Below are 23,896 nucleotides of genomic sequence, written 5' to 3' on the forward strand. Positions count from 1 at the left end.
GGCCTCAAACTCTCAGAAATCCGCCTGCCTCTGCCTCCCAAGTGCTGGGATTAAAGGCATGAGTTGCCACCACCCAGCTCAGCCACTACTTCTTACCTCCATGAAATCCTCAGCCTAAAGAGAGTGAGTTCCTGTTTCCTCATGCCTTATATAACTTTCTCTGCCCTGCCATCTTACTTCCTGGGATTAAAGGTGTGTGTGCTTCCCAAACAAAGGCGTGAGATCTCAAGTGCTGGGATTAAAGGTGTGTGCCATCACTGCCTGGCTCTGTGTCTAATCTAGTGGCTGGCTCTGTCCTCTGATCCTCAGGCAAGTTTATTAGGGTACACAATATATCACCATATTCCAGGACAGCCAGGTCTACATAGAGAGACCATGTTTCAAAAAATTATAAATAGGGCTGGAGAGATAGCTTAGAGGTTAAGAGCACCGACTACTCTTCCAGAGGTCCTGCGTTCAATTCCCAGCACCCACATGGTGGCTCACAACCATCTGTAATGAGATCTGGCACCCTCTTCTGTATATGTAATCAATAAATAAATCTTTAAAAAATTATAAATATATCTTTTTTAATGCTAGACAGGCACTCAACTGTGTGAGGCTCTCCAAATGACTTGGCTTCAGTTCCCAGATACTTTCCAGATCTGCCAAGGCCAGAGCAAGAAGAGGGAAGAGACTGGAGACAAGGGGCATCGCATGTAGAGCAGGACAAAGTTGGTCTCACAGTGTCTGTCGGACCCGGAAGGTGACTTTGTAGGCCTCTTTAATTCAATAAGGAGGCTGGCTGTCCTGGATAAGGGGGTCAAATTGTAGTGGTAACTCCAATTCCAGAGGCTCTGATGCCCCCTCCTGGCCTCTGTGAGCATGTACATGGAGGCAAAATATCCATCCATGTAAAAAACTAGAAATGGAAATGGCTGAGCCTGGCATGTCCCCCTTAGCCATTCCTGTATCCCAGCAACTGTTTCAGTGAACCGTGAGTTGGTCTTGAGATCAAGGGCAGCTTTCAGCCTTCGAGATAGCAGTTATTACCCCAGAGATCAGCAGCTGTCAGGCTGGCAAGCAACATCACAGTCCGAAGAACTAGTCAGGCTTTCCTTCAGCAGGGATTTCAAGCCAGACACCAGGGGCTGGAGAGATGGCTCCGTGACTAAGAGCACTAGCTGCTCTTCCAGAGGACCTGGGACCACTTCTCAGCCCCCAAGTGTCTGTAACTCCAGTTCTAGGGGATCTGGCACTCTTTTGATCCTGTGACCACCGTACACATACGGTACACTTACATACATGCTGGCAAAACCCTCATACATGTAAAATGAAAATAAATAAATATTTTTTTCAGGGGCAGGGGTCCTGGAGCTTGAGACAAGGTCTCACTACACAGCCTTGGCTACCCGGAAATTCACAGAGGTCTGTTTTGCCTGCAGAGGTAAACAAGTGCTGGCATTAAAGGCATATTCCACTAAACCCGACTGAAAATAAATAAATCTTTAAAAATAACAACAATAATAAACTAAAAATCAAAAATAGGATTGAGCAGGTAACTAGGATGCATTGTGTACATGTATGAAATTGCCAAAGAATAAAATTTAGTAATAAGTATAAAAATAGGATCAATTTTTCACCATGTCCAGATCATATTTGAAGAAACAGGAAGCCAGGGAGGGACGATGGTAGGTCCCGAGCCAGAGGGACACAGTTAGTCCTACAGTCGTGCTCTTGACATCTCCATAGCCTCTGTAGGCTTGATTTCTGAGAAAGGAGCAGATGGAAAGAACTGAATTCAATGGAAAGCCTGCCCAGACACGGCCACACCAGGCCGGTGTCCAACATGGAGCTGCAGCGACCCCTAGTGGACCAAGTCTGATTCCAACACCAAAGACTTGAAAACACTTCAGGCTACCATGGGAGCAGCCTATCTGAAACAGGAAGCCCACCCCCCCACGCCCCCCGGTGGAGCCCCCTGGGACTGCGGCAGAACCAACCGCAGTGGCTTAGCCCAGTGGCTAGGCAGCCAGAAACAGCCAGAAAGGCGTGTAGGGAGGACTTCCAGGTGAGGTCAGTTAGGCGCCTGCTGATGGGCAAACTGGAGTAACTTGGACTGGAGCACAGGGGCTAACCCCCGCTGTCTAATCCCTGTTCGGCGGGAATGAGGCTGCTCACAGTGGCTCCGGAGCAGGAGAACCCGCCTAAGGAAGAGATTTAAAATCTGAATTTTGCTGCTGAGGTCAAGCTGACTGGATCAAGTCAGGGACTCAAAACTGAGTCCAAATTGGACATAGTGGCACATGGCTATCATTTGACACTTGGGAAGTAGAGACAAAGGGATCAGGAGTTCAAGGTCATCCTCAGCCATATACTCCAGGCTAGTGAGGTCCGGTCTCAAGAACAAACAAAATAGCAAGCAAAAATAAACACGTTGTAAATGAAAAGCTTAGTGAGTCAAAATATATAATGAGAGGCTGGAGAGAGGCCCACATGTTCTCAACATTTATTGCCTTTAAGGACCCAGGTTCAGTTCTCAGCACTCCCACGGTGGTTGCCAACCCTCTGTAACTCTAGTTCTAGGGGATCCAATGTCCTATTTTGAGAGCACCAGCCACGCAGGTGGTACACAGACATACATGCATGAACAACACGTATCTGCATAAAATAAATCTAATTTTTTTTTTTTAAACAGATCTCACTATGTAGCTCTAGCTGTTCTGGAACTCGATATGTAGATCATGCTGGCCTCGAACTAACAGAGATCCTCCTGCCTCTGCCACCTAAGCGCTGGGATTAAAGGCAGGTGCCACCACTCCTGGTTTTAAGGGGGGGGGGGAATTAACACAATGAAAAACAGGTATCAGCTGTGGGGCTACAGTTTGGGAAATAGGTCAGCATGGGGGCGGGGCCCGATCAGTGAAACCGAGATTAGCAGCGTTGAGGGGAGAGTCAACACATTCACAAATCAAATGCTTGCGTTCGCCCTGTTGGTGGACAGATGCAACGAAGGCTGAGGACCACTGTGTCGCCTCAGCTCCGTTATAATCTTGGGCTGAAGAATGCGGAGACCGGGTGACTGATCTTTTTTGTTTGGTTGGTTTTCGTTTGTGTTTCTGAGGTCTCTCTGTGTAGCCCTGGCTGTCCTCGAACTCACTACCTCCCTCCGCCTCCCTCCGGAGGACTGGAATCGGAACCGAGGTGGCTGCTGGGAGAAGCAGTGGACGCAAGTGCTGCCGGGAAGCACAGGAAAGATGGCTTCTCCTTCCCTTTACTCCGGGCCCGCCCTCATTTCCGGCGTGCTTCCAGGGACATGCGCGTCTTTTAACCACGTGGGCTTCCAGATCCCATCACCCAGAACTCAGCACTTACCCACGCCCGGGGAAGGTGTCTGGGAGTCTCCGGGACCATGTTTAGATAGCTGGGGCCACGCCTTGGCTCTTCTGTGGCCCGGACTTACGTCGGTTGCCCTTCAGCCCAAAACTGGCTGTTACACAGAAACTACATGGCCAGCAGATGGCAGCACTGCCCACTTTACACTGACCATCATTTAGGAAGTGGGCTTCATTATTAAAGAGCCGGACATGGAGCTGGGTGTGGTGGCACGCTTTCCTTCCAGCACTCGTGAGACAGAAGCAGGCAAGTCTCTATGGACTCAAATCCAGCCGGGTCTACCTAGGAAAACCCTATCTCAAGAACACACTTTTTAAAAATAATGGGTGTGTGTCGGTGTGGTAGCGTGCGCTAGCCTTGGTACACGTGTAGAGGTCAGATCCGGAAATCAAACTTAGGTTGTCTGGCTTGGCGGCAGGCACCTTACCTACAGGGCCATCTTGCCTGCTGCCCTCTCTACTTTCCTTCACAGAAATGGTGCTGGGGCAGAGCTGAATGGCAAAGCACATGCCTAGCAGGCTCAAATCCCTGGGTTCGGTGCGCACCAGAGGACAAACAGCGGTCCGTGCTCATGAGCCCTACTCCCCTGCCTCTGTTGTCTTTATCTCCTCCACTCCATGGATTCCTGGCTTGAGCGATGACTCGGCAGTGAAGAGCACTGGCTGTTCTTCCAGAGGACCTGAGGTAGGTGGGCTCACTTCAGCTCCGGGAGGGGGTGGAGTGGGGGAGATCCGATTCCCTCTCTGGCCTCCATGGGACCCACATAAATGTGCGCGCGCGCGCGCACACACACACACACCTAAAAACTTTTTTTTTAATATGATGACTTTTTCAAAGATGATCCTGATAGGGAGGGGTAACTCTGTAACCTCAGCACTCCAGGAAGGATCTTGAGGTGAACTCTAGCCAGAGCTACACAAGGTAAAAAGACTGCCTTAGGGAAGGGAAGTGGGTAGGCCCACTGCTCGCGAGATGTCCATGACCAGCACCTTAAGCCAGACTATTGCTTTTCCTTAGCCAGGCACCTAACATTGTCACTAGGGCTATCGTCCCCCACTTTGAAATAGAAGAGCTGCTAGTGGTCACCCTTCCCCCACCCCCCAGACAGGCTTTCTCTGTGTAGCTTTGGTGCCTGTCCTGGAACTTGCTCTGTAGACCAGGCTGGCCTTGAACTCACAGAGATCCGCCTGCCTCTGCCTCCCGAGTGCTGGGATTAAAGGCGTGCGCCACCACTGCCCTGCCCCAGTGGCCATCTTTAGGGAAGGTTGCAGATTGGATTGCATGAATTCTCATCACAGCAAGCCAGGGCAGGGTTTAGTGACATGAGCAAAGTCTTGTGGTTTACTTAGAAGATAAGAAATTTAAACCCCAAATGCAGACAGGTTTAGATATAGTGGGAGGAAGGCTCTAGGACCTGAAACCTGGGTTTCTGCATCAAGCTCACAGAGTGAGTAACACATCTAGGGTGAGAAACACTCTCCCTTGATTCTGCAGAACTGGAGCAAGAAGTGAGGTACACAGCTGGGATCAGGCCTTGTCTGACCTAAGTCAAGCTACTGACCTACAAATTAGAACCAGAATCTTCTGACTGGATCTTCAGCTCCACCTGGTCCCTACCAAAGATCTGGTCTCAGGATGTCTCTCCTGGAACTCTCTCCATCTATCCACAGTCTTCCCCTCTGCCTTCCCATTCATCACACTGGGTTCCGGCATCTGACACAGACCACCCTGCTCTATAATTATTCCATACCTCGAAGCCCACAGGCTAAGCAAAGTTTCTACTCCAAATCCTTGAATTCAGAACCCTACGGGCTCCTGGCGCCAAGTGAAGAGCCTCCCCGACTCGGCCACACAATGAACTCAGTACACTCTAGAATCTTCTCTCAATGCACAACTTCAGCAAAGGGCTTTAGAATCAGTCCTAGGTTTGGATCCTCTGTGTTCTGGGCTAAGCTATGACAGTTATCCTGGAGGATTGATGTGAAGACAAAAGTAAGGGGGGAAAGTTGCATGTAAGTCTCAAAAGAGTGCTGTGTGGGGCCACCGAGATAAAAGAGCTGGCCATGTGCAAGCCAGATGATCTATCTGGGCTTGATCCTCAGAACCCATGGGGGAAAGAATACAGATTTAAGTTGTCCTCTGCCCTCCACACATGGGTACACACACACACTAAAAGCTGCACTGAAAAGATAACTATATGACTCCTTTTTTTTTTAGATTTAATTTATTATGTATACAGCATGTATGCCTGCAGGCCAGAAGAGGGCACCAGATCCTATCACAGATGGTTGTGAGCCACCATGTGGTTGCTGGGAATTGAACTCAGGACCTCTGGAAGAGCAGTCAGTGCTCTTAACCTCTGAGCCATCTCTCCAGCCCGACTCCTTTCTTGAAAGTAATGGGATAACACACCTCAAGAGGTGGTTTCTCACCAGGCAGTGGTGGCACCTGCCTTTAATTCCAGCACTCAGGAGGCTGAGGCAGGTGGATCTCTGTGAATTCAAGGCCAGTCTGGTTCACAGAGCGAGTTCCAGGACAGGCACCAAAGCTACACAGAGAAACCCCGTCGAGGCAAAAAAAAGAGGTGGTCTTCTCTTGGGCACTTCTGCTTCACCTCTAGAGCTGGAGTAACACACTATACAGCACTCGTCCAGCATGGGTGAGGCCCCGGGTTAACCTGCTACACTTAAGACTGGGCAGAAAAACCTGATTTATCCATTTGTTTTGAGTCAGGGTCTCACTGTGTAGCCCAGGCTTCCCGTCTCCCTAGTGCTGGGGCCCCCATTTCTTTTTTTTTTTTCTTCAATATGCAGAGACTTTTGTTCAGGGGTTTTTATTGTGACACCTTCATACATCTCTCGTCTTTGCAGCCCCACATCCGAGGCCTGATGGCTGTGCATCCTTACGAAGTGTTGCAGTCTCCAAATCCAAACTTTCCACCCTGCAGGAGAGTTCCTAAAGCAGGGAGGTAAACAAAATAGCTTCAGAAACGCCCCCAAAACTGACCGATTCACCAGGCCCCTCCCTGCCAGAGTAAGCAGAGCCCAGTTCAGAGAGCTGAGGGGCCAAGACAGAAAAGTCCCAGGAAACCCGTGAGAACGGAAAGCAGCAGCCTGAAGACACCGACACCAGCCAGGCCGTCTGGAAGAGAATCAACCGCGACACCTGGAAAGGACACTCTCCAACCTGCTGAGCTGCCCGTAGGCTGTGCAGGGTGCTCCGGGTTTCTCCGTCTTGTGGGCTGTCACCCACGGGACCTCGTGGGATGCAGCTGTCACAGTCATTTCTGTTCCTGTAAGGAACCCCTCACCCATATTCCTGTAAGTAATGCAATAAAACTCACTGCTTCACTAAGTTGGACTTTGGTCTGTCGTGGGTTCCCTATCTGGAAAGTTTTGTCACATAAGAGGAAGTAACCGTAACCTCAACATGCCTTGACCTGCCCTACAATTGCACAAGGAGCAAACACACTCATGTTTGGGATGACCTCATTGCCTTCTCATCTCTTTCCTGTTGGTCCTTATAGGCTGTGGGCCCAAAACTGAACCCAAATCAAAGAGGAATATCCCAGTCCAGCCCCTACAAACCCTACCCAGTTCTTACCACGCTCACTTCCACCACCTATGGGTGCAGAGCCAATGACTCTTCTATTCATCTTGCTTTATGCAGAAAGGTCTTCTAACACAAAACTACAATCTGCAGAATAACACCAGCTCATTTAGTCCTAAAGTTTAGGCCCACTCTCAGCAGGTGTTCTACGTTCTGGCCACATTAGAAAAGTGACAAATTACTGTTGCTGATTGATTGATAAATAAAACGCTGATTGGCCAGTAGCCAGGCAGGAAGGATAGGGTAGGCAGGATGAGGAGAATAATTCTGGGAGGTAGAAGGCTGAGGCAGAGACGCTGCCCAGCTGCTGCCATGACAAGCGAGATGTAAGGTACCGGTAAGCCACGAGCCACGTGGCAACTTGTAGACTAATAGATATGGGTTAATTTGAGATATAGGAACTAGATAGCAAGAAGCCTGAGCCATTATGCCAAACAGTTTAAATAATGTAAGTGTCTGTGTGTTTGTAAGTGGGCTGCGGGACTGCCGGGGCTTGGCAGGAGCTGGAGAGAAACTCTCCAGCTACAAATTACAACATCAGTTTTAGGAAAAACGCAGAATTCAGTCAAGTGGGTGACCTCCAGTCTCCAAGAACCTACACTCAAACCCAAGACTACCTGCTTTGAGAAACAATCAGGTTAAGATTTAGCTCTATTTAAATTCCAAAGGAAGTTGAGAACAGGCAGGGCTTGCTTGCCTTCAATCTTTTAAAAAAAAATTTATCTATGGGTGTTTTACCTCCACCGCGCATGTCTGTGCTTCATGATGTGCCAGGGACCCAGAGGCCAGGAAAGGGCAATGGATCCTCTGGAGCTGGAGGGGAACTCGACCTGAGTCCTCTGCAAGTACTCTAACTGCTGAGCCATCTTCCAGCCCTAACACTTGTCCTAATTTTTGGGGGTTTTCAAACCTGAGCCTCACACTACATAGCACATGCTGTCCTCAATCGCATGGTCCTCCTGGGATTATAGGCATGTGTCCACCACGTAGAACTCAAAGGTCTGCTAGAGGATGCTCCCCTGCCCCCACAAGCCACAACTGACAGGAGGGAGAGTCTTCACTTTCCTTGGGCCACAGCTCAGCTGTGGATCCTTCCCCATCATCCCAAGCTGAGGATAAAAGGCCAGTATCCACCAGGAAAAAAAAAGAAAAAAAAGCAGTGGCAGCTGGTGAGTCACACCCAGCACTCACCCCTCTGGAGAAACATCTGTTACTCTTCTCCTTTGGGAGAAGGAAGGACAGGGATATAAAGCCCGCTTGTAGTTTTAATTTAAATACGAACACACAGCCGGGGTGGGGGGTGGGGGTGGGGGTGGATGGCACATGTCATGGTGTGAATGTAGAGGTCAGAGGACAAATTGTGGGAGTTGGTCCTCTGGCTCTATCACTGAGTCCTGGGCTTGGTGACAAGCACCTTACCAGCCAAGCTATCTGTGCCTAGCCTGTTTTGTGTTCAAACAAATAAACAAACAAACCTACCAACACCCATTTTAGCATATGTGCCCACGCACAGTCCTGAGGCAGTCACACTAGGGGGTCGTGTGCGACCCCAAACACACACACACACACCTCATCCAGATGGAAAGATCACAGACACAGTTTTCACAGTAAGACCCTCTGTTTATTTGATTAAACAAAAATAAAATAAGCTGCATAGGAACAATTTTAAAGTCCAAAGAGACACCGGCTTTGTTTTAAGGCTGCAGTAGCTGATACTGCCTTTGCTACTTCTCCAGCCTCCTCTGTGGAGCACAGAGATACATTCAGAAGCCTGTTAGCTCACAGGAGGTTTGGAACGCTTCTCCACTGGCTCTTCACCTGCTCATTGCCCATCATGCCTGCGGCTGGCAATAATAACATTTAAGGTTTTAAAGGTAAAAGTCCAAAATTGGGAAAAGGGACTTGCCCCAAAAAAAAGAAAAAGAAAAAAGAAAAATGTCTTTTGCTTTGAGGTTTGGGGGAAATTTCCCTAACCACCCACTGCCTTGACGAGCTCTGAAACACTCCAGCTATTCCAGAGGTGGCAGAGGCAGCTGGAATCCCAGGAGGGTTGGCAGTGGGGGATCTGCTGCCAGGGGAGGCATGCTGGCAGTGTGTTCCTTCAATCAGCTTGTGTGACAATAACAGAGACTTAAGTCACTCTAACATTAGGCAACATGCCTCTGTGAATTCCACCCAGATCTGTATTCACTTCTTTAAAAAACAAAACAAACAAACAAACAAAATAAGAGACCCAAATGAGTTATGTAGTCTCTAGTTACTTAAAAATTAAAGTTTTCTTTTCCTTTTTTTTTTTTTTTTGGCTGACCAGGCATGAGAGCTAATGGATAGTATTAAACAAGATCCATTAAAACAATAACCAAACAACCCTCCCACCCACAACTACTTGCAACATGCTAGTTAAACATCGCTAAACCACCCACCCTCACCAGCATCAACATTAAGGGAAAAGATATTTTCCCGCCCTAAAAACAAGAAAGCCCCATACATATGAACAGTCTCCCTCTAAAGGAGCCAACTACAGACCGCTAGAAACACGAAGAACCATCGCAAAGCTGGTTACAAAGTAACCGTGGCGGTGCTGCCACGGGCGCCAACATTCAGCCAGTGTGCTCTGAGATAGCCTTAAGATACGACCTGAGCTCGTAAGTTAATACAATCATTAAAAGGAGGTCTAAGACCATGCGGATACACAAAAACATTTAGAACCATTGCTGGTTGAATGACAATGGAAAACAGCCCACCAGGCTGGATCTGTTAACCCGTAAGACCAGTTCTAAAAATAGACATTATTGAGGTATTTCTTCACGGTGACACTTATTCATAAACCCAAAACCCAGTTACTCTGGTGGCCTTCAGGATGCTCTCACCCAGGTAGACCAGAAGGTTACCGGGATGTACAGAGGTAGGTTAACAGTACAGCATTTCCTGATAATGTGCTTCTCAAATTTATCAAGTATTTAACAAACAAGGAAAAAAAGGGGGGAGGGGGCGCACAACAAACGTCAAAGTGTTGCCTTTGGTAGGAAGAACAAATCAAAACAAAGAGCAGTGTACACGGCACCAGTCACTGTAGAGGGGCTGCACCGTGGCGACAGATGTCCTGCTGGGTGCAGACAGGTGCAAATACAATCATGACGTCAGAGATTCTCAATGCCTTCCAACACCTGATGCTCCCCACCAGACCTTCAGGGCTCCCACTAAAAGGGCATGTGTTCAGACACTCCCACCAGATAAAACAGCTTTCTCTTGAAGAGAAGAGAGACCTAAAGGCCTTTTTCTAGTCAAGTTCTCCATTAGGTCAGAAGCAGTTCCTAATACTGTATGCAGAATTGGGTTTGTAGCAGGCAGGGGAAGCAAGATTGATGGAGAACTACTTGGATGAAGGACCACACCGACCGAACACCTCTTGTTCAAGGTCAAATGTTCTGTATTGGAAGTCAATCCTGGATTCCTAAACGTCATCTTCGAAGCAGCCTCCCTTGCCTGCCCATCTCCACCGGATTAATACTATCCCCTTTGAGACCCATCAGGTGCCCACATGAGGTAGATGACTTTGCCAAAAGTGAGGTAGAAAATCTAATAAAGCAACCCGTGTGGCAAGAGGTGCTGTGTCCTGTGACCCTGGTCCACACGAAGACAGAGAAAGCCCTTGAGTGTCAGGAGGTCCAACCTTACCTAATGTGCACAGGTGACAATGTCACCTTCCTTACAGCCCCAGACCGTTAGAACCTCAGCAGGAGAGAGATACAAATAATTTTGGCACCAGTGTGTGTGTGTGTGTGTGTGTGTGTGTGTGTGTGTGTGTGTGTGTGTACATATTTCTTAAACAACAGGAAAAGCCAGCCTAAGAACTTTGGCATACCTTCTACTACCTACCAGAACACAGCAACTCTGCAGTCTTCCAAACATGTAGACAACACACCAACGGTACTGTGCTGCTTCAAGCCTAAGACTCCCCAGCTCAAATAACTAAGCTTTGGCGTAACGACGGTGATTCAGTGAAGCAGACCGAGGCATCCACCTCAAAGTGCCTTCATCTTGGCAACTTCTTTGGCCCAACACGAAGTCTGGTTCTGTTTAGGGTACCCTTTTATGTTTCCCCAGATAAGTTAGACTTAAAAAGGGTATTGATTGAGGAATTTAGTGCACTTGGGGGACAGCCCAGACAAGACAACTGGGCTCCAAGCCAACTTTAGGAGTCACCTGCCAGCCACAGTAGAGCACAGGTGTGGAGGCGGACAGGGTGGCTTCAGGAACAAATTTAGAGATTAGTGATGACTTTTAGATTATACTTTTGGAATGTTAGGCAGGTGGCAACCAGGTGTTCAATACTCAAGTTTAGATACATTCACTTCTAATAGGGATCTCCTGATGCCCACACCCTCCAGCTCCCACGCCCTCCAGCTCCTGCCACCTGACCAGGGCAGATCTACATGTGTCTACATCCACTGCCTGCCTGTCTCTCACTGGTGACAAAGCTTCCTTTCACAGCACTCAGGACCTGGTCTCTTTCCTGCTGTTCCCATCCGTCACCTTGGACTGGGCAGCAGAGGTGTGCACATGAATGCACATGGCAACGTCACACTAGGGGGCACCAAACATGGCTTCTATCATGATATGGAACAGTCCACATTATCACACTTTCCAAGTGCTTAGCACTGGTCCCCCGCAGGCCAGGAGCAATCTCAGACGGCTGCAAATGGCCACTGTTTTAAAAACCAAAGTTCTCCAAGTGTGACCACATACGTTCCTCAGAAGCCAGCCATAAACCAATGCTGGACACAGAAAGGTAAAGAGCCACATACCTCTAAGGACACTTTGCTCTAAGTCTTCACTTTACTTACTCCACATCCACTTACTCTTTAAGACCTGACCATTTCAGCCACAAAGTGGAAACCTGGGCTGAGCAATCAAATCCTAAGTAAAATATCAAGTATTTTTATCTGTCGTAATTCACCAGAAAAATTTCCCACTGAATAGCCAATATTCTTGTCATAGGTAAGCTGTGAAGAGGAACAGAAAAAAAAAACAAAAACTAAAAAACAAAAATAGCTTTTCCCTGGCCACCATTACAATCAGGCTTCTGAGAATTGGAATCACTGTGAAGGATGTAAAGCCAGTTGTGTTGAGTGTTTAAGGGCAGTCTGTTGGAGGGGGGACCTGCCTCCCAGTTACTCTGTCCTATAAAAGTCAGTTTAACACTTAAGGGGCATAATAAAGGCTGAGGAATATGAACTGCAGGAGGATCCACTATTAAATTTCAAAAAAGGACCTTGTACCGAGTACGATCTCTTTCACAGTGGTCCTTCCGCCACCCCCAGGATCCTGGGAAGGAGGACTCGGCAGCTGGAAGCTACCTTGGGGTTCCTTGATTGTGTACCATTCTCCCTAACAAAGTGACTCCAGGACCTGTGTCCCCATCTGAGTCACTCAGAAGTGAACATCATAGTTCACACTGGCAAGTGAAATGTCCCAAAGCAATGTGACTGACCCCTCACAGGCTTTCCATCACCACCTTCTTCTTGGGATGACAGGGGGTAAATGGCTCCATTTAACTTTCTCTTTTAAAAGCAAATCCATTTTTGGGCAGAAACTGATCTTTTGGTCTGTTTCAGGCAGGAGCTTCCCGTCCTCAGTCAGCGATGTGAGAGCCCCTTTCAAATCCAATCTGATTTCAGTAGTGAGGAGTACGGAGGCTCGACAGGGTCCCCATCCTCAGACAGACGACAACGTCGAGACCCAATGTGTAGTTTATCAGTCCTTTAGTGGCATGGGAGCCACATACCCCCACAATCCTATTCTTTGGTACAGGTTTTAAAAAGGATATATATATTGTGTCCTGCACTTCGGGTCAGGGGGGATTTGGTCTACAAATACTTTACATTCAAAGGCCTTTGGGGGAGGGAGTGGGGTTCAGTTAACCTTGAGGTCTGACTCCACTCAGGGACAAGGATCCTGAGAAAGAGACCTGAGCCAAGGGGGTGGGGACGGGATACTCCTACTCGTCATTCAAACATACTTCTATATTCCCTGAACTTCCAAAGCAGGAAAAAAAATTGTGCTTTTTCAAATAAAAGTTTATCCCTTTGCCTACTATACACTCTTGGGACGGGATCCCACCTTCTGAACAGTCCCTGATGTGGGGTGCCTCACTTCTCCAACACCCCCCACTTCTGTGGCACCCTGGTCCACATCCAAAAAGCCCCTCTCTGAGAACAAGGTTAACTTATTTGCTTATACCTAAGTCTTTAGAAACAACAAAACACAGAAACTTAACTTGAGAACACTTTCAACTGAGAATCCTGAGCTAATCTATTTCTTAGAGAGCAAACTGGGAAGAAAAGTTTCCCTGGGACGCCGTGTGTCAAGTCCAGCTTTCCCCCCAGGCGAAGATGGCTTTGAAACACACACACACACACACACACACACACACACACACACACACACACACACACTGAAACACACACACACACACACCCTTCCTAAGCAGAAACAAAGACCAGACACCTAAAATATGAATGGTCTGCTTTTCTTGGCTAGCAAGCCACAGGCATCCTAGGGATGAAGATGTTAGACACTGAGGTAACCCAAGAACAGAGGAAAGCTCTGTTGCAGCACTTAAAAAGAAAAAGAAAAATTTTTTTCCCAAAAAGATCAAACCCAACAACCTAACCCCACACACACAGTATTCAAGAACACAAATACACTAGAATTATGAATTTTAAATCCTATCTTTCCAACATCTTATACTTTTCTTTTTTACTTAGTAGTTATTTTTGGGTTTCCTTGGCTCAATCCACAAAATGCACCCCACCATAATGCTTCCAGTGCCCTCGAGGGCCCAGGAGCGCTGGCCTGTGCATTCCATACCCTCAAGAGAAAAGGGAACGTGAGCTCCGTGGAGGGGTAAAGAGGACTGCTGGAGAAGGTATGAAAGACTTGAGGTAGATAGAAACTATCACTTCACAGGCTCAATCCCTGCAAAGAGAATTACATTCATCTGTAAAAAAAAAAAAAAAAAAAAAAAAAGCTGAGGTAGGACTTATGCAATGTTGTACTTTTGTTCTCTTTTAAAAAATAAAAAAGGGGAGAAAAAGAAAAAGAAATATCCCTGAGATGATTTCTTCTTTGAAATTCAGAAAACGAGAGACGCACACATGCACACCCTAAACACAGAAACCCAGAAGATTCTGGATGAGAATTCTGGATTAGAAGATGAGGATTCGATTGTTGCCGAAGTCCACCACGACGATCAATCCATCTGGGGTGACCGCAATACCTGAGGGGCGGTCCATCTGCCCGAAGCCGCTGCCTTGAGCACCGAACTTGCACAGAAAGCTGCCGTTGCCCTCAAACACCTGCACCCGGTGATTTCTGGAATCGGCCACAATGATTCGCCCTTCCTGGTCCACGGCTACACCCTGTGGTCGGAGAAACTGTCCATTGTTGCTGCCCTCTGAGCCCAAGAAGCGTGCTGACTGACAATCAGGGTGAATGACCAGAAGCCGGTGGTTGTTGAAATCGGTGACTACCAGGTGACCCTCGTGGTTAAAAGCCACACCCCGTGGAGAGTCAAAATGCTTCCAGAGAGACCCCTCGAAGCCATACTTATTCAGGAAGACCCCATCAGGCCCAAACAGCTGTATGCGGTGGTTCCGGGTGTCTGAAACCAGGATCTTGCCCTCAGAATTCACTGCTACATCCCAAGGGTAGTTAAACTGCCCATTCTTGGTTCCTTTCTCACCAAACTTGAGGAGGAACTGGCCCTCAAAGGTGAAGATCTGAATGCGATGATTGTCTTTGTCGGCCACTACGATCCTGCGGGAGGCATCGCAGGCCACCCCAGCTGGTCGGTCAAACTGCCCAGGCCGGGAACCTAGGGTGCCAAATTTGTGGTGGAAGGAGCCGCAGGGCTTGAACACCTGGATGCGGTTATTGCTGCGGTCGGCCACGATGATGTAGCCCTCCTTATCCACACTCACGCCCCAGGGCCTGCAGAGCTTGCCTTCACTGTCCCCTTCGCTGCCGAAGCTCAGCCCGGGGAGCCCGATGCCCACATAGCTGCGGCCCGATTTGACCACTACCTTGAAGGGGCTGTTCTCGATATGCTGGTTGCACAGGGTCACCGACACCAGGTGCTCACCCTCAAGTTGGGGCCTGTAGCTCACCACGTAAGTCCCATTCTGCTGATCACTCACTTCTGCACCAAACAGGTTGCCATCGGGGCCCAGGACCACAGCTGACATCAGGTCGCCTCCAGAGAGGCGAGGCTCGCCATCATGATCATAGCCCATCACGGTGAAGGAGGCCACTTTGCCCTGAAGGGCTCGCTTAATGCCATCTCCTGTGGCCTTCGTGAGCGGGGCAAACGCTCCGCTGCTGACAAAGCCAAAAGACTTGAGGGCCAGGTACAAGGCCTGGTCAGGGGGTGTGAACATAACTCGGTCATCCTCCTGCGGCTGCAGGAGGCTCCGGATGGCCTTGAGCTCTTGCACTTGGGCCAGCATCCGGTCTCGGGCCAGCAGGATGTCCAGGGCCCGGCCCTCTTCCAGGACCTGCTGGACGGCACTGACGGTGCTATCTAGCTTGTTGAGGTTTTGACGAAGCTTCTCCACCTGCAGGTACAGAGATTTAGCCTTCACCTGCCGTATCTTCTCCACCTGGAGACGGGAGAAGAAACAGGACAGACTTAGAACCAAGCACAGACAGAGTGTGGGCACAAAAGGCTAAAAACTACTGGAAACAGATTTTATCTGACCAACAAAACAGAACTATGTCCTCCTTTCTCTTTCCTTTTGCACGCAATTCTCAACGGTTCCTAGTTCTAAGCAAGTTGCCCCCCACCACTGGAAGTAACTCATTCCACAGGTCTGCCTGGCCACCGAGACTTTCCAGTGCTCTCCGGGCTGAGAGCTATGAAAGGCCAATGCCAACTTTTCTGAGGTCTAGATTTAAAGATAAATAAATGTTGTTTTAATGATGTGTGTCTGTGCATGTGAGTGCAGATGCCCACAGAGGCCAGAGGTGCTGCATTCCCTGGGCGTCATCGGTGGTGGTGGACTCACTCTGTAAACCAGGATGGACCTGAACTCCTAGAAATCCGACTGCTTTGTGTTCCTCCAGTGCAGGTACTGAAAGGCATGTGCTGCTATCACGCATGGCTTGACTGCTCTTAACTGTCAATCTGATAAAACTAGGATCACTTGAGAAGAGTCTCCATGGGACTGCCTAGATCACGGTAGCCTAGCTTTATGGTGAGGGATCTTTCTGAATTGGATAAAGAGAAGGAAGACCCACCCTAAAAGCTAGCTGAGCACTACCACACACATGTATCTCTCTGCTCTGGAATGTGTGTGCCATGTGACTGGACGCTTCAAGTCATACTGCTTTTACTTCCCCGCGACAACAGACTATATAACACAGAATAAACTCTTTTGTCGGGGTATTTTATTGTACCAACAGAAATGAAAATAAGAAAAAACAAGCAAATGAAAAAGATGGATGAGATGGAGGTGTTTATCAAACAGCAAGTTTATTTAGGAACAGGGATTCTGCCAGGCAGTGGTGGCACACACCTTTAATCACAGCACTCAGGAGGCAGAGCCTGTGAGTTCAAGGCCAGCCTGGTCTACAGAGCGAGATCCAGGACAGTCACCAAACTACACAGAGAAACCAACTGTGTCTTGAAAAAACAAAAACAAACAAAAAAGGAAAAGAACAGGGATTCTAGGCAAGTAGAAATTGTCTAATAGTACATAGGAGGAGATGGCATCTTCCAGTGCCTCCAAAAAAAACGAACCCCTGTAGGGCTGGGCATGGTGACACCCACCTTCAGTCCCAGCACCCGGGAGGCAGAAGAAGGTGCATCTGAGTCAACAGTGAGTTCCAGGACAATAAGGGGGCTGTAGAGAGAGCCCCAACTCAAAAGAAAAGAACTACAGAGAGCTGGTAAGGAAGGCAAACCACCAAAAACGGCCCCTAGAAAGGGGAGGCTTGCTAAAGCAGCTCTGACGTTCTGACAGAACATTTCAGGGTGTGACAGCAATGTGACAGGGGCTGGAGAGATGACTCATTGTCAGGACCACGTACTCTTGTGGTACCCCAGTTCAGTCCACATGGCATCCCTATCAAGAGGCCTCCAACTACCTGTAACACCAGCTCCAGAAGATTCCTCCTCCTTCTCCTCCTCTGGCCTCTGCGCACCTGCACACATGTGCAAAGCCACACTCAACATCCATACATAAACCCAAGGTTAAAAACAAGTAAGGGCTGGAGAGCTGGCTCAGCAGTCAGGAGTGCAACGTGGAATGCTTTGCCAAGGACCAGAGTTCGGTTCCCAGCACCCAGCTCAGGTTGCTCACCAGAAACTCCATCTCTAGGGGGATCCTGTGCCTCCACAGGCACCCACACTCACATACATACCTAACACAATTTTTAAAAAGAAAAGTCTTAAACTAATTTTAAGGATTTTTTTTTGGGGGGGGGGGACTTAAATGTAATCCCTACCATAGTAATGGGGCAAAACAAGACATCCAACAGAGGAGGTCTCTTAGAAGTCAGTTTTGCAGCCCTGTGTTCAGAACAACCAAAGAATCAGGGTTGAATACCAGCCCATAGGTAGCTATAGGTAGCCTCAGCTGACCTTTCTTCTCCAGTGGGGGACATATAATCCAACAGCTAAGGTGTTGATGAAGGTGAGCCGATGGGAATCTTCCCAGCCCACCAGTGTGCTCAAAGCTCTTCCCTGCCTTCAACAGGAAACATTCCTCCGTTCCTCCCCAAGTGGAGGCTTTCCACACGGAGCCAGACGTACAGCCACCAAAGACACCAAACATAAGGACCATTTCCTATCCGCCCCCTGTAAACAAGCAGAGTTTTGTCCGTCTCCCTCCTGTCTGCCTCCTCTCCAGGGTGAGCAACAGACAACCTGAGCCCCATCCTGCCTACCGAGCACTTCTGAAAGATCTGAAATGAGGTGAATGTTCTGCACAGGCCAGCTTGGGGGAGCTGGCTAGGGGGAGACATGCACCCCACATTACCTTCCACAACAGCTCACACTCGCGCTCCTCCAGGGCTTTCTTATGGCGGGCTGTCACAGCCTTGACCTCCGACTGGACCACCTTCGCCTTCATCTCCACCTGTTCTGCCACGGTCTGGGCCTGCTCGATGCTCAGCTGGAAAAGCAAACAGAACCTTTAGGTGCTAGAAGGGACCTCACTTCTCACCCAGGACAGAAGTGGCACCTGACAGAGCAACCAACCACTGTAGCTGGGTTTTGTGTTGAATACTGGGAATGAGCGTCGGATGTAACAGCTCTGGGCTCGCTACAGACTTCAGATCTCTTGGACTTCCTCCCTGAACCTGAAGGAAATCTTGCATGTCAGGGAGGTCCCTCCTGTGTGTGTGTGTGTGTGGGGGGGGGGGGGGGGGTGTTTAGTGGTTTCTCCACCACATTTGTATCTCCCCTAACCCAACAGGAACCAAAACAATGTGCACTCTGGGAGGATCACCTGATCTAACCTAAAAATCATAAATCACGTCCTGCAGTCAGGGGCCCTTCATCTTACATGACCAGCCCCAGTATATCAGCTGGCTAAATGGGACATATTGTTCATAAAAAATTAATCCAGGAGGCCTGGTGTGTTCGTTAATATTACATGAAGTGTCTCAAAAAAGCCGCAAGGATTGAGACACTAAGTAAGAAACTGAATCAGGGTTTTGACCTGTCAGAGGAGCCATTTTAGAGCAGATGATCAACCAGGTGGGTACAGAGAGCATTAGGTGTACAGCCAAACTGACGGGGAGGCGGAGGACGGACACCTGCTTGGGCAGAGGGGTCTCAGAATAAGAGGTGGGAGGTGCTGCAACTGGCAGGTGTTCTTCAGCACCTCAGGCCGGTGAGGTGGATTATTAAGGTAACCCAGGTTCAAATCCCAGCTCCTATTAATTCTAAGCAGCCATTTACCAAAATCCTCTCCAACCCTGGTCGATGGCTAACATGAGAGAAACCCATGACACAACATGCTGAGAACCAAGGCCCCGCCAGAGCCGAACGCCACTGTTACTCAGGGTTCAGCTCTCGGCTGATAAATGAGGTATGTAAGAAACTGCAGTGTGTGGACCACGTTCTTCGTTGTCAATGACACTCATTTACCTATTTCCTTACAGATGTGGTGTATGCACAGGCATGCACCACGGCGCCCATGTGGAGGTCTGAGGACAACCTGCCCAGGTCAGCCTCTCCCTCCACCGTGGGTCCCGGTGATGGAACTCAAGTCACTGGGCTTGGCAAAAAGCCCTTCCCCTCGACCCACCTCACCTGCCTCCAACTCACATTTCTTCTTATTTTGTGTCTACCAATTGTGGCCAGATCCCCAGAATAGAAACTACCACTAGTGACATTTTGTGCCCCCCACCCCACCCCCTCTGGGCAACAGTCACTGCAACCTAGAATTCTCATCCCCTGAAACAAAGCTCTGCATGTAGTAGGCAGCACCCTGCGACCCCCTTTCCCATGGAAACCACTCATGTGCTGTCGCTACAGATCTACCCATGATCGCTGCTTCATCTACATGGACAATATCCAGCCTGCCTTATTCTGACAAACACTCTGTCATGTATGATGACTGGGACTCCTACATGCTACCCCTGGCCTAGCTCCAGAGCGTAGCACCTAGCCCTAACCCATTTTCTGTTTAACCCACACCTTTTGTTCCTCTTGTAGCCTATGTGAATCCTGTCTCAAGAGTCTCCCAAGGATATAAAGGCCCCTACAAAACTTGGTTTAGGAAACCGGGAAAACCGTGGTATCTGATGATGAGGGATTGCACTTGGCATTGTATTTTTGGGAGCTTCTTCAGTTTGTTTTGAGCATATGGAAATCAACTGGCCACACTGTATAAATATAGAGAAAAATAAAAATGCCCTGGGTGAAGGGAAAGTGTTTCAGTCCTGAGAGACCAGATCCCCCTGCAGCCTTGAAAGGCTAGATTTAATTATGTATACAGTGTTCTGCCCGCATTTATGCGTGCAGGCCAGAAGAGGGCATCAGATCTCATTGTAGATAGTTGTGAGCCACCATGTGGTTGCTGGGAATTGAACTCAGGACCTCCAGAAGAGCGGCCAGTGCTCTTAACCTCTGAGCCATTTCTTCAGATTCATTTTTTTTGTTGTTGTTCGTTTGTTTTGTTTTGTTTTTCAAGACAGGGGCTTCTCTGTGTAGTTTTGGTGCCTGTCCTGGATCTCGCTCTGTAGCCCAGGATGGCCTTGAACTTCACAGAGATCCGCCTGGTTCTGCCTCCCAAGTGCTGGGATTACAGGCATGCGCCGCCACCACCGCCGCCACCACCACCCAGCCAGATTCATTCTTAAGGTTCCAGATTCTCCCTAGATTCATTCTTAAGGTGCCTCTGAGTCTTCTTTCCATGGGTCCGTGTGAACCCACACACTCATGCCTTGACACTTCATGACACACCTCCAACACTCACTGGCTTTTAAATGGCTGCCTGTCAGCCCCAAACTCTGTGAGGCACTACGTCACAGCTGGCTGAGAGGATTGGGTGCTTACAGAGCGTCCAGAGTGCCAAGCAGTCTCTCTTTAACTCACTCTGTCGACCAGGCTGGCCTTGAACTCAGAGATCTACCTGCCTGTGCCTCCGCAGTGCTGGGATCAAAGGTGTGCGCCACCACTGCAAGCCTTGATTTTTTTTTTTTTAAACAAAAGGTTTTATTTTTAAGATTCATTTCATGTAGGAGTGTTTTGCCTGCACGTATGTATATGAATCATGTGTGTGCCTAATGCTGGCAAGTCAGAAGAGGGCACTGGATCCCCAGACCTGGAGTTTTGGATGCCTATGAAACACCACATGGCTTCTAGGACTTGAACCCAGATCCTCTTCAAGAACAACAAGAACTCTTAACCACCAAGCCATCTCTCTAGCCATTCCATCTTTTAAAGGAATGTGTTCTTATTATTTTTAATTGTATATGTTTGTGCACATGCGTATGTACAAGTATGACTAATTGACCTCTATGGAATCTGTATTTCTAAAGAAGTTACCTTCCAAGGGGTCCCCTTTTCCAAGATGTGTGATTTGAAGCTGGGAGGCCCAAGCCATACACAGCGGTACAAACCTTCAATCCCTAAGCTAAGAAGGTGGAGGCAGAGGCAGGTGGATCTGAGTCCAAGGGCAGCCTGAGTTACATACAGATCCCCTTTTCAGATGGGTCACTAACACCCACAGAGCCAACCAGCTGATCCAGCTATCGTTTTTTTTTTTTTCCATTTCTTTTTCAGGACAGGACAGTGTCTCTGTGTCGCCCTGACTGTCCTGGAACAAGAATGAGAAGAACAAGAAGGAACAGGAGTGGGAGCAGGAGAAGAATACAAGCAAGGAAGACAACCTAGTCTCCAAATGTGCAAATGAGGGGCCAACAAGTTAGCTTGGGTGCTTGCTGTAAGCTGACAACATGCTCTTGAACCCTGGGACCCAAGTGGTGACAGAAGACTCCCATAAAGTTCTCTGACCTCTACATGAACTTCCATGTTCATGCATTCCCCGTATACAGTTATGTAATAAAATGTACCAAAACTATACAGCATTTTAAACTCCTGCCACGAGCTTACTTTACGTTAACGAGATACTATCCATATACCAATCATCATCATCTTTAAAGTGATTTTCAAACAGTAACAACTGTGTTTCGGGGTTTCGTGGCTTGACTCAAACCATGCTGATAGGGAACCTGGGAAAGGAGAGGAGGGCTTGTTTCAGCTTATGGCGTCATCCACCAGAAAATACACCACAGGCTGGGACGCAGGCCAGGCTGACGGGCATTTTCTCAGTTAAGGTTACCTCTTCTTAAATGACTAGTTTGTGTTAAATTGACATGAAGCTAGTCAACACACTACGCAAATGTCACCTTAAGGGACAAACTGACTCTCCTGCCAAGCAAGGGCCAGTGGAATGTGCGGAAGCAGTGACCACTTCTTTCATATGGGGTGGACAAGCGTGCCCTCTCTTGACGAATTGTATTCATTTGCGTGTCCTGCCAAGTCCCCGGAGACCTGTGTTTATGGATCACCGAGTTGGAGCGGAAGATCTGTATCTTTCACAGGTAGAAAGCTTTGATGGCACCCAAACAATCGAAAAACATTCAAGTCACGGTCACAGCATTCTAAGGGTGATAAAAAGGACTTTGTGGAGAGGTGTAAGGGGTCCGTCCTGAACACACTCCAGCAGGCTCGGACTGGATCTGCAGGGTGCTGGAATGTGGCCAGGAAAATAACAGGGAGACAAGGGACTCGGTGGTGGCCTTTGCAGCTAGATCTCCGCTCCAAAGCACGTGCTCTGTGGCTTTATTTTAACTGTGTCTGAGTTTGTCTGCATGTATGTCTGTGCACCATGTGTTTGCAGTGGCCGGAGGCCAGAAGAGGGCCTGGAGCTGGAGTTACAGACAATTCTGACCGGGGTAAGAGGAATCAACTGGTTTTCTGAAAAAGCAGCCCTGTTCCAACTGTTAGATGGCGACAGAGCTAACCTCACGGCAGAAAAGATGTGGGGCCATGACAGGTCAACTGTGCATACCAGCTAACTCCCGTGTGTCAGCCACTTCATGTGGGGTAGGTTGGGATCAAACCTGTTTCCAAGGTACAGCCAGGAACTAGTGACACTGGCCAAGGAGAGCGAGAACCTGGAAACAGGACACAGAACACTCTTCAAACATCTCACCACATTAAACATCAGCGAACAATCATATATGACTCCAGTTCCAGGGTTCAGGGCCACCTTCGGCTTCTATGGACACCAGACACCCACGTGATATGTTAGTTTGGCAGGCAAAACAGCCATATGCATAATGATTTTTCGAAATTTTAAACTTTAAAAGACGGCTTTAAAAAATGTTTGTTTTTTTTTTTTAAATAATTTGTTTTTATTTTATGTGCACTGGTGTTCTGCCTACTACATGCATGTTTGTGTGAAGATGTGGAATCCCCTGGGACTGGAGTTACAGTTTGTAAAGACGCCTTGTGGGTGCTGGGAATTGAACCCAGGTCTGGGGAGAGCAACCAGTGCTCTTAACTGATTGCTGAGCCATCTCTCCAGCCCAAAGACAGAAAACTATGTTCAATGGGCAAAGGTGCACGCCACCAAGCCTCACGACCTGTGCTCAATGCCTGGGACCCCACATGGTTTAAGAAGAGAACTGACCCCTACAACTTGTACGTACGTATATACGTACGTGTGTACACACACACACACACACACACACACACACACACACACACACACCCCTCATCTAACCACATGTGACTAAAATATTACACTTCCAGGAAAAGAGACCAAAAAAAAAAAAAAAGAGGCAATGAAATGCTGTAAAAGCTTTGAATGCATCAATGCACTAGTAAGCCCCCTCCAAATGGTGTGTGTGTGTGTGTGTGTGTGTGTGTGTGTGTGTGTGTGTGTTCTCTTTACAGGGACATCTAATATTTAAGGACTTATTGTGCATCTCTCAAGGCGGCCGCCAGCTCGGTGTTAACTCAGGGACTCTGCCTAGTAGTCAGTGGACAAAGATGTAATTTAATCAGATAAAAACCAGATGCTTGTGGAGAAAGGTTTAAGCACATCAACAATACCTGAAAGTGTCAGACAGGAAGGCTGGTGGGAAATGAGGTATTGGGGTACCCTCAAGCCCCTCAGAGAAAAAGGCCAACCAGGCTTCGAATGCCATGTTTTACAACAGAATGGAAACCCAGCTGTGAGTCCAGGCCCTGGCAGCAATTCAATCACAGAAACACGATCCGTGATTGTGGCAGAGACTCTAACAGTGACCAAGTGCTGATTATTACCAACAAGTGTTTGATTATTACCTCCAAGGTGGGGGTGGGGGAGGGACGTACCAGGAAGAG

At 48.4% G+C, this 23,896-nt stretch overlaps 1 protein-coding gene across 1 annotated transcript in view; it reads right to left on the bottom strand.

Annotated features, from left to right (window-relative positions):
• Nucleotides 1–14,175: 14,175 nt before the first annotated feature.
• Nucleotides 14,176–23,896, bottom strand: part of Trim71 (tripartite motif containing 71) — a 52,458-nt gene continuing 42,737 nt past the window's right edge. The window contains exons 3-4 of the mRNA XM_059267164.1: nucleotides 18,027–18,161; nucleotides 14,176–15,647 (exon numbers count right to left, since the gene is read on the bottom strand). Coding sequence (XP_059123147.1) covers nucleotides 14,196–15,647; nucleotides 18,027–18,161 — 1,587 coding nt within the window. The 3' untranslated portion in view covers nucleotides 14,176–14,195. The remainder of the gene's footprint in view (nucleotides 15,648–18,026; nucleotides 18,162–23,896) is intronic.

Source organism: Peromyscus eremicus, chromosome 7, assembly GCF_949786415.1.
Source record: "Peromyscus eremicus chromosome 7, PerEre_H2_v1, whole genome shotgun sequence".
In the NCBI taxonomy this organism is placed as follows: domain Eukaryota; kingdom Metazoa; phylum Chordata; class Mammalia; order Rodentia; family Cricetidae; genus Peromyscus; species Peromyscus eremicus.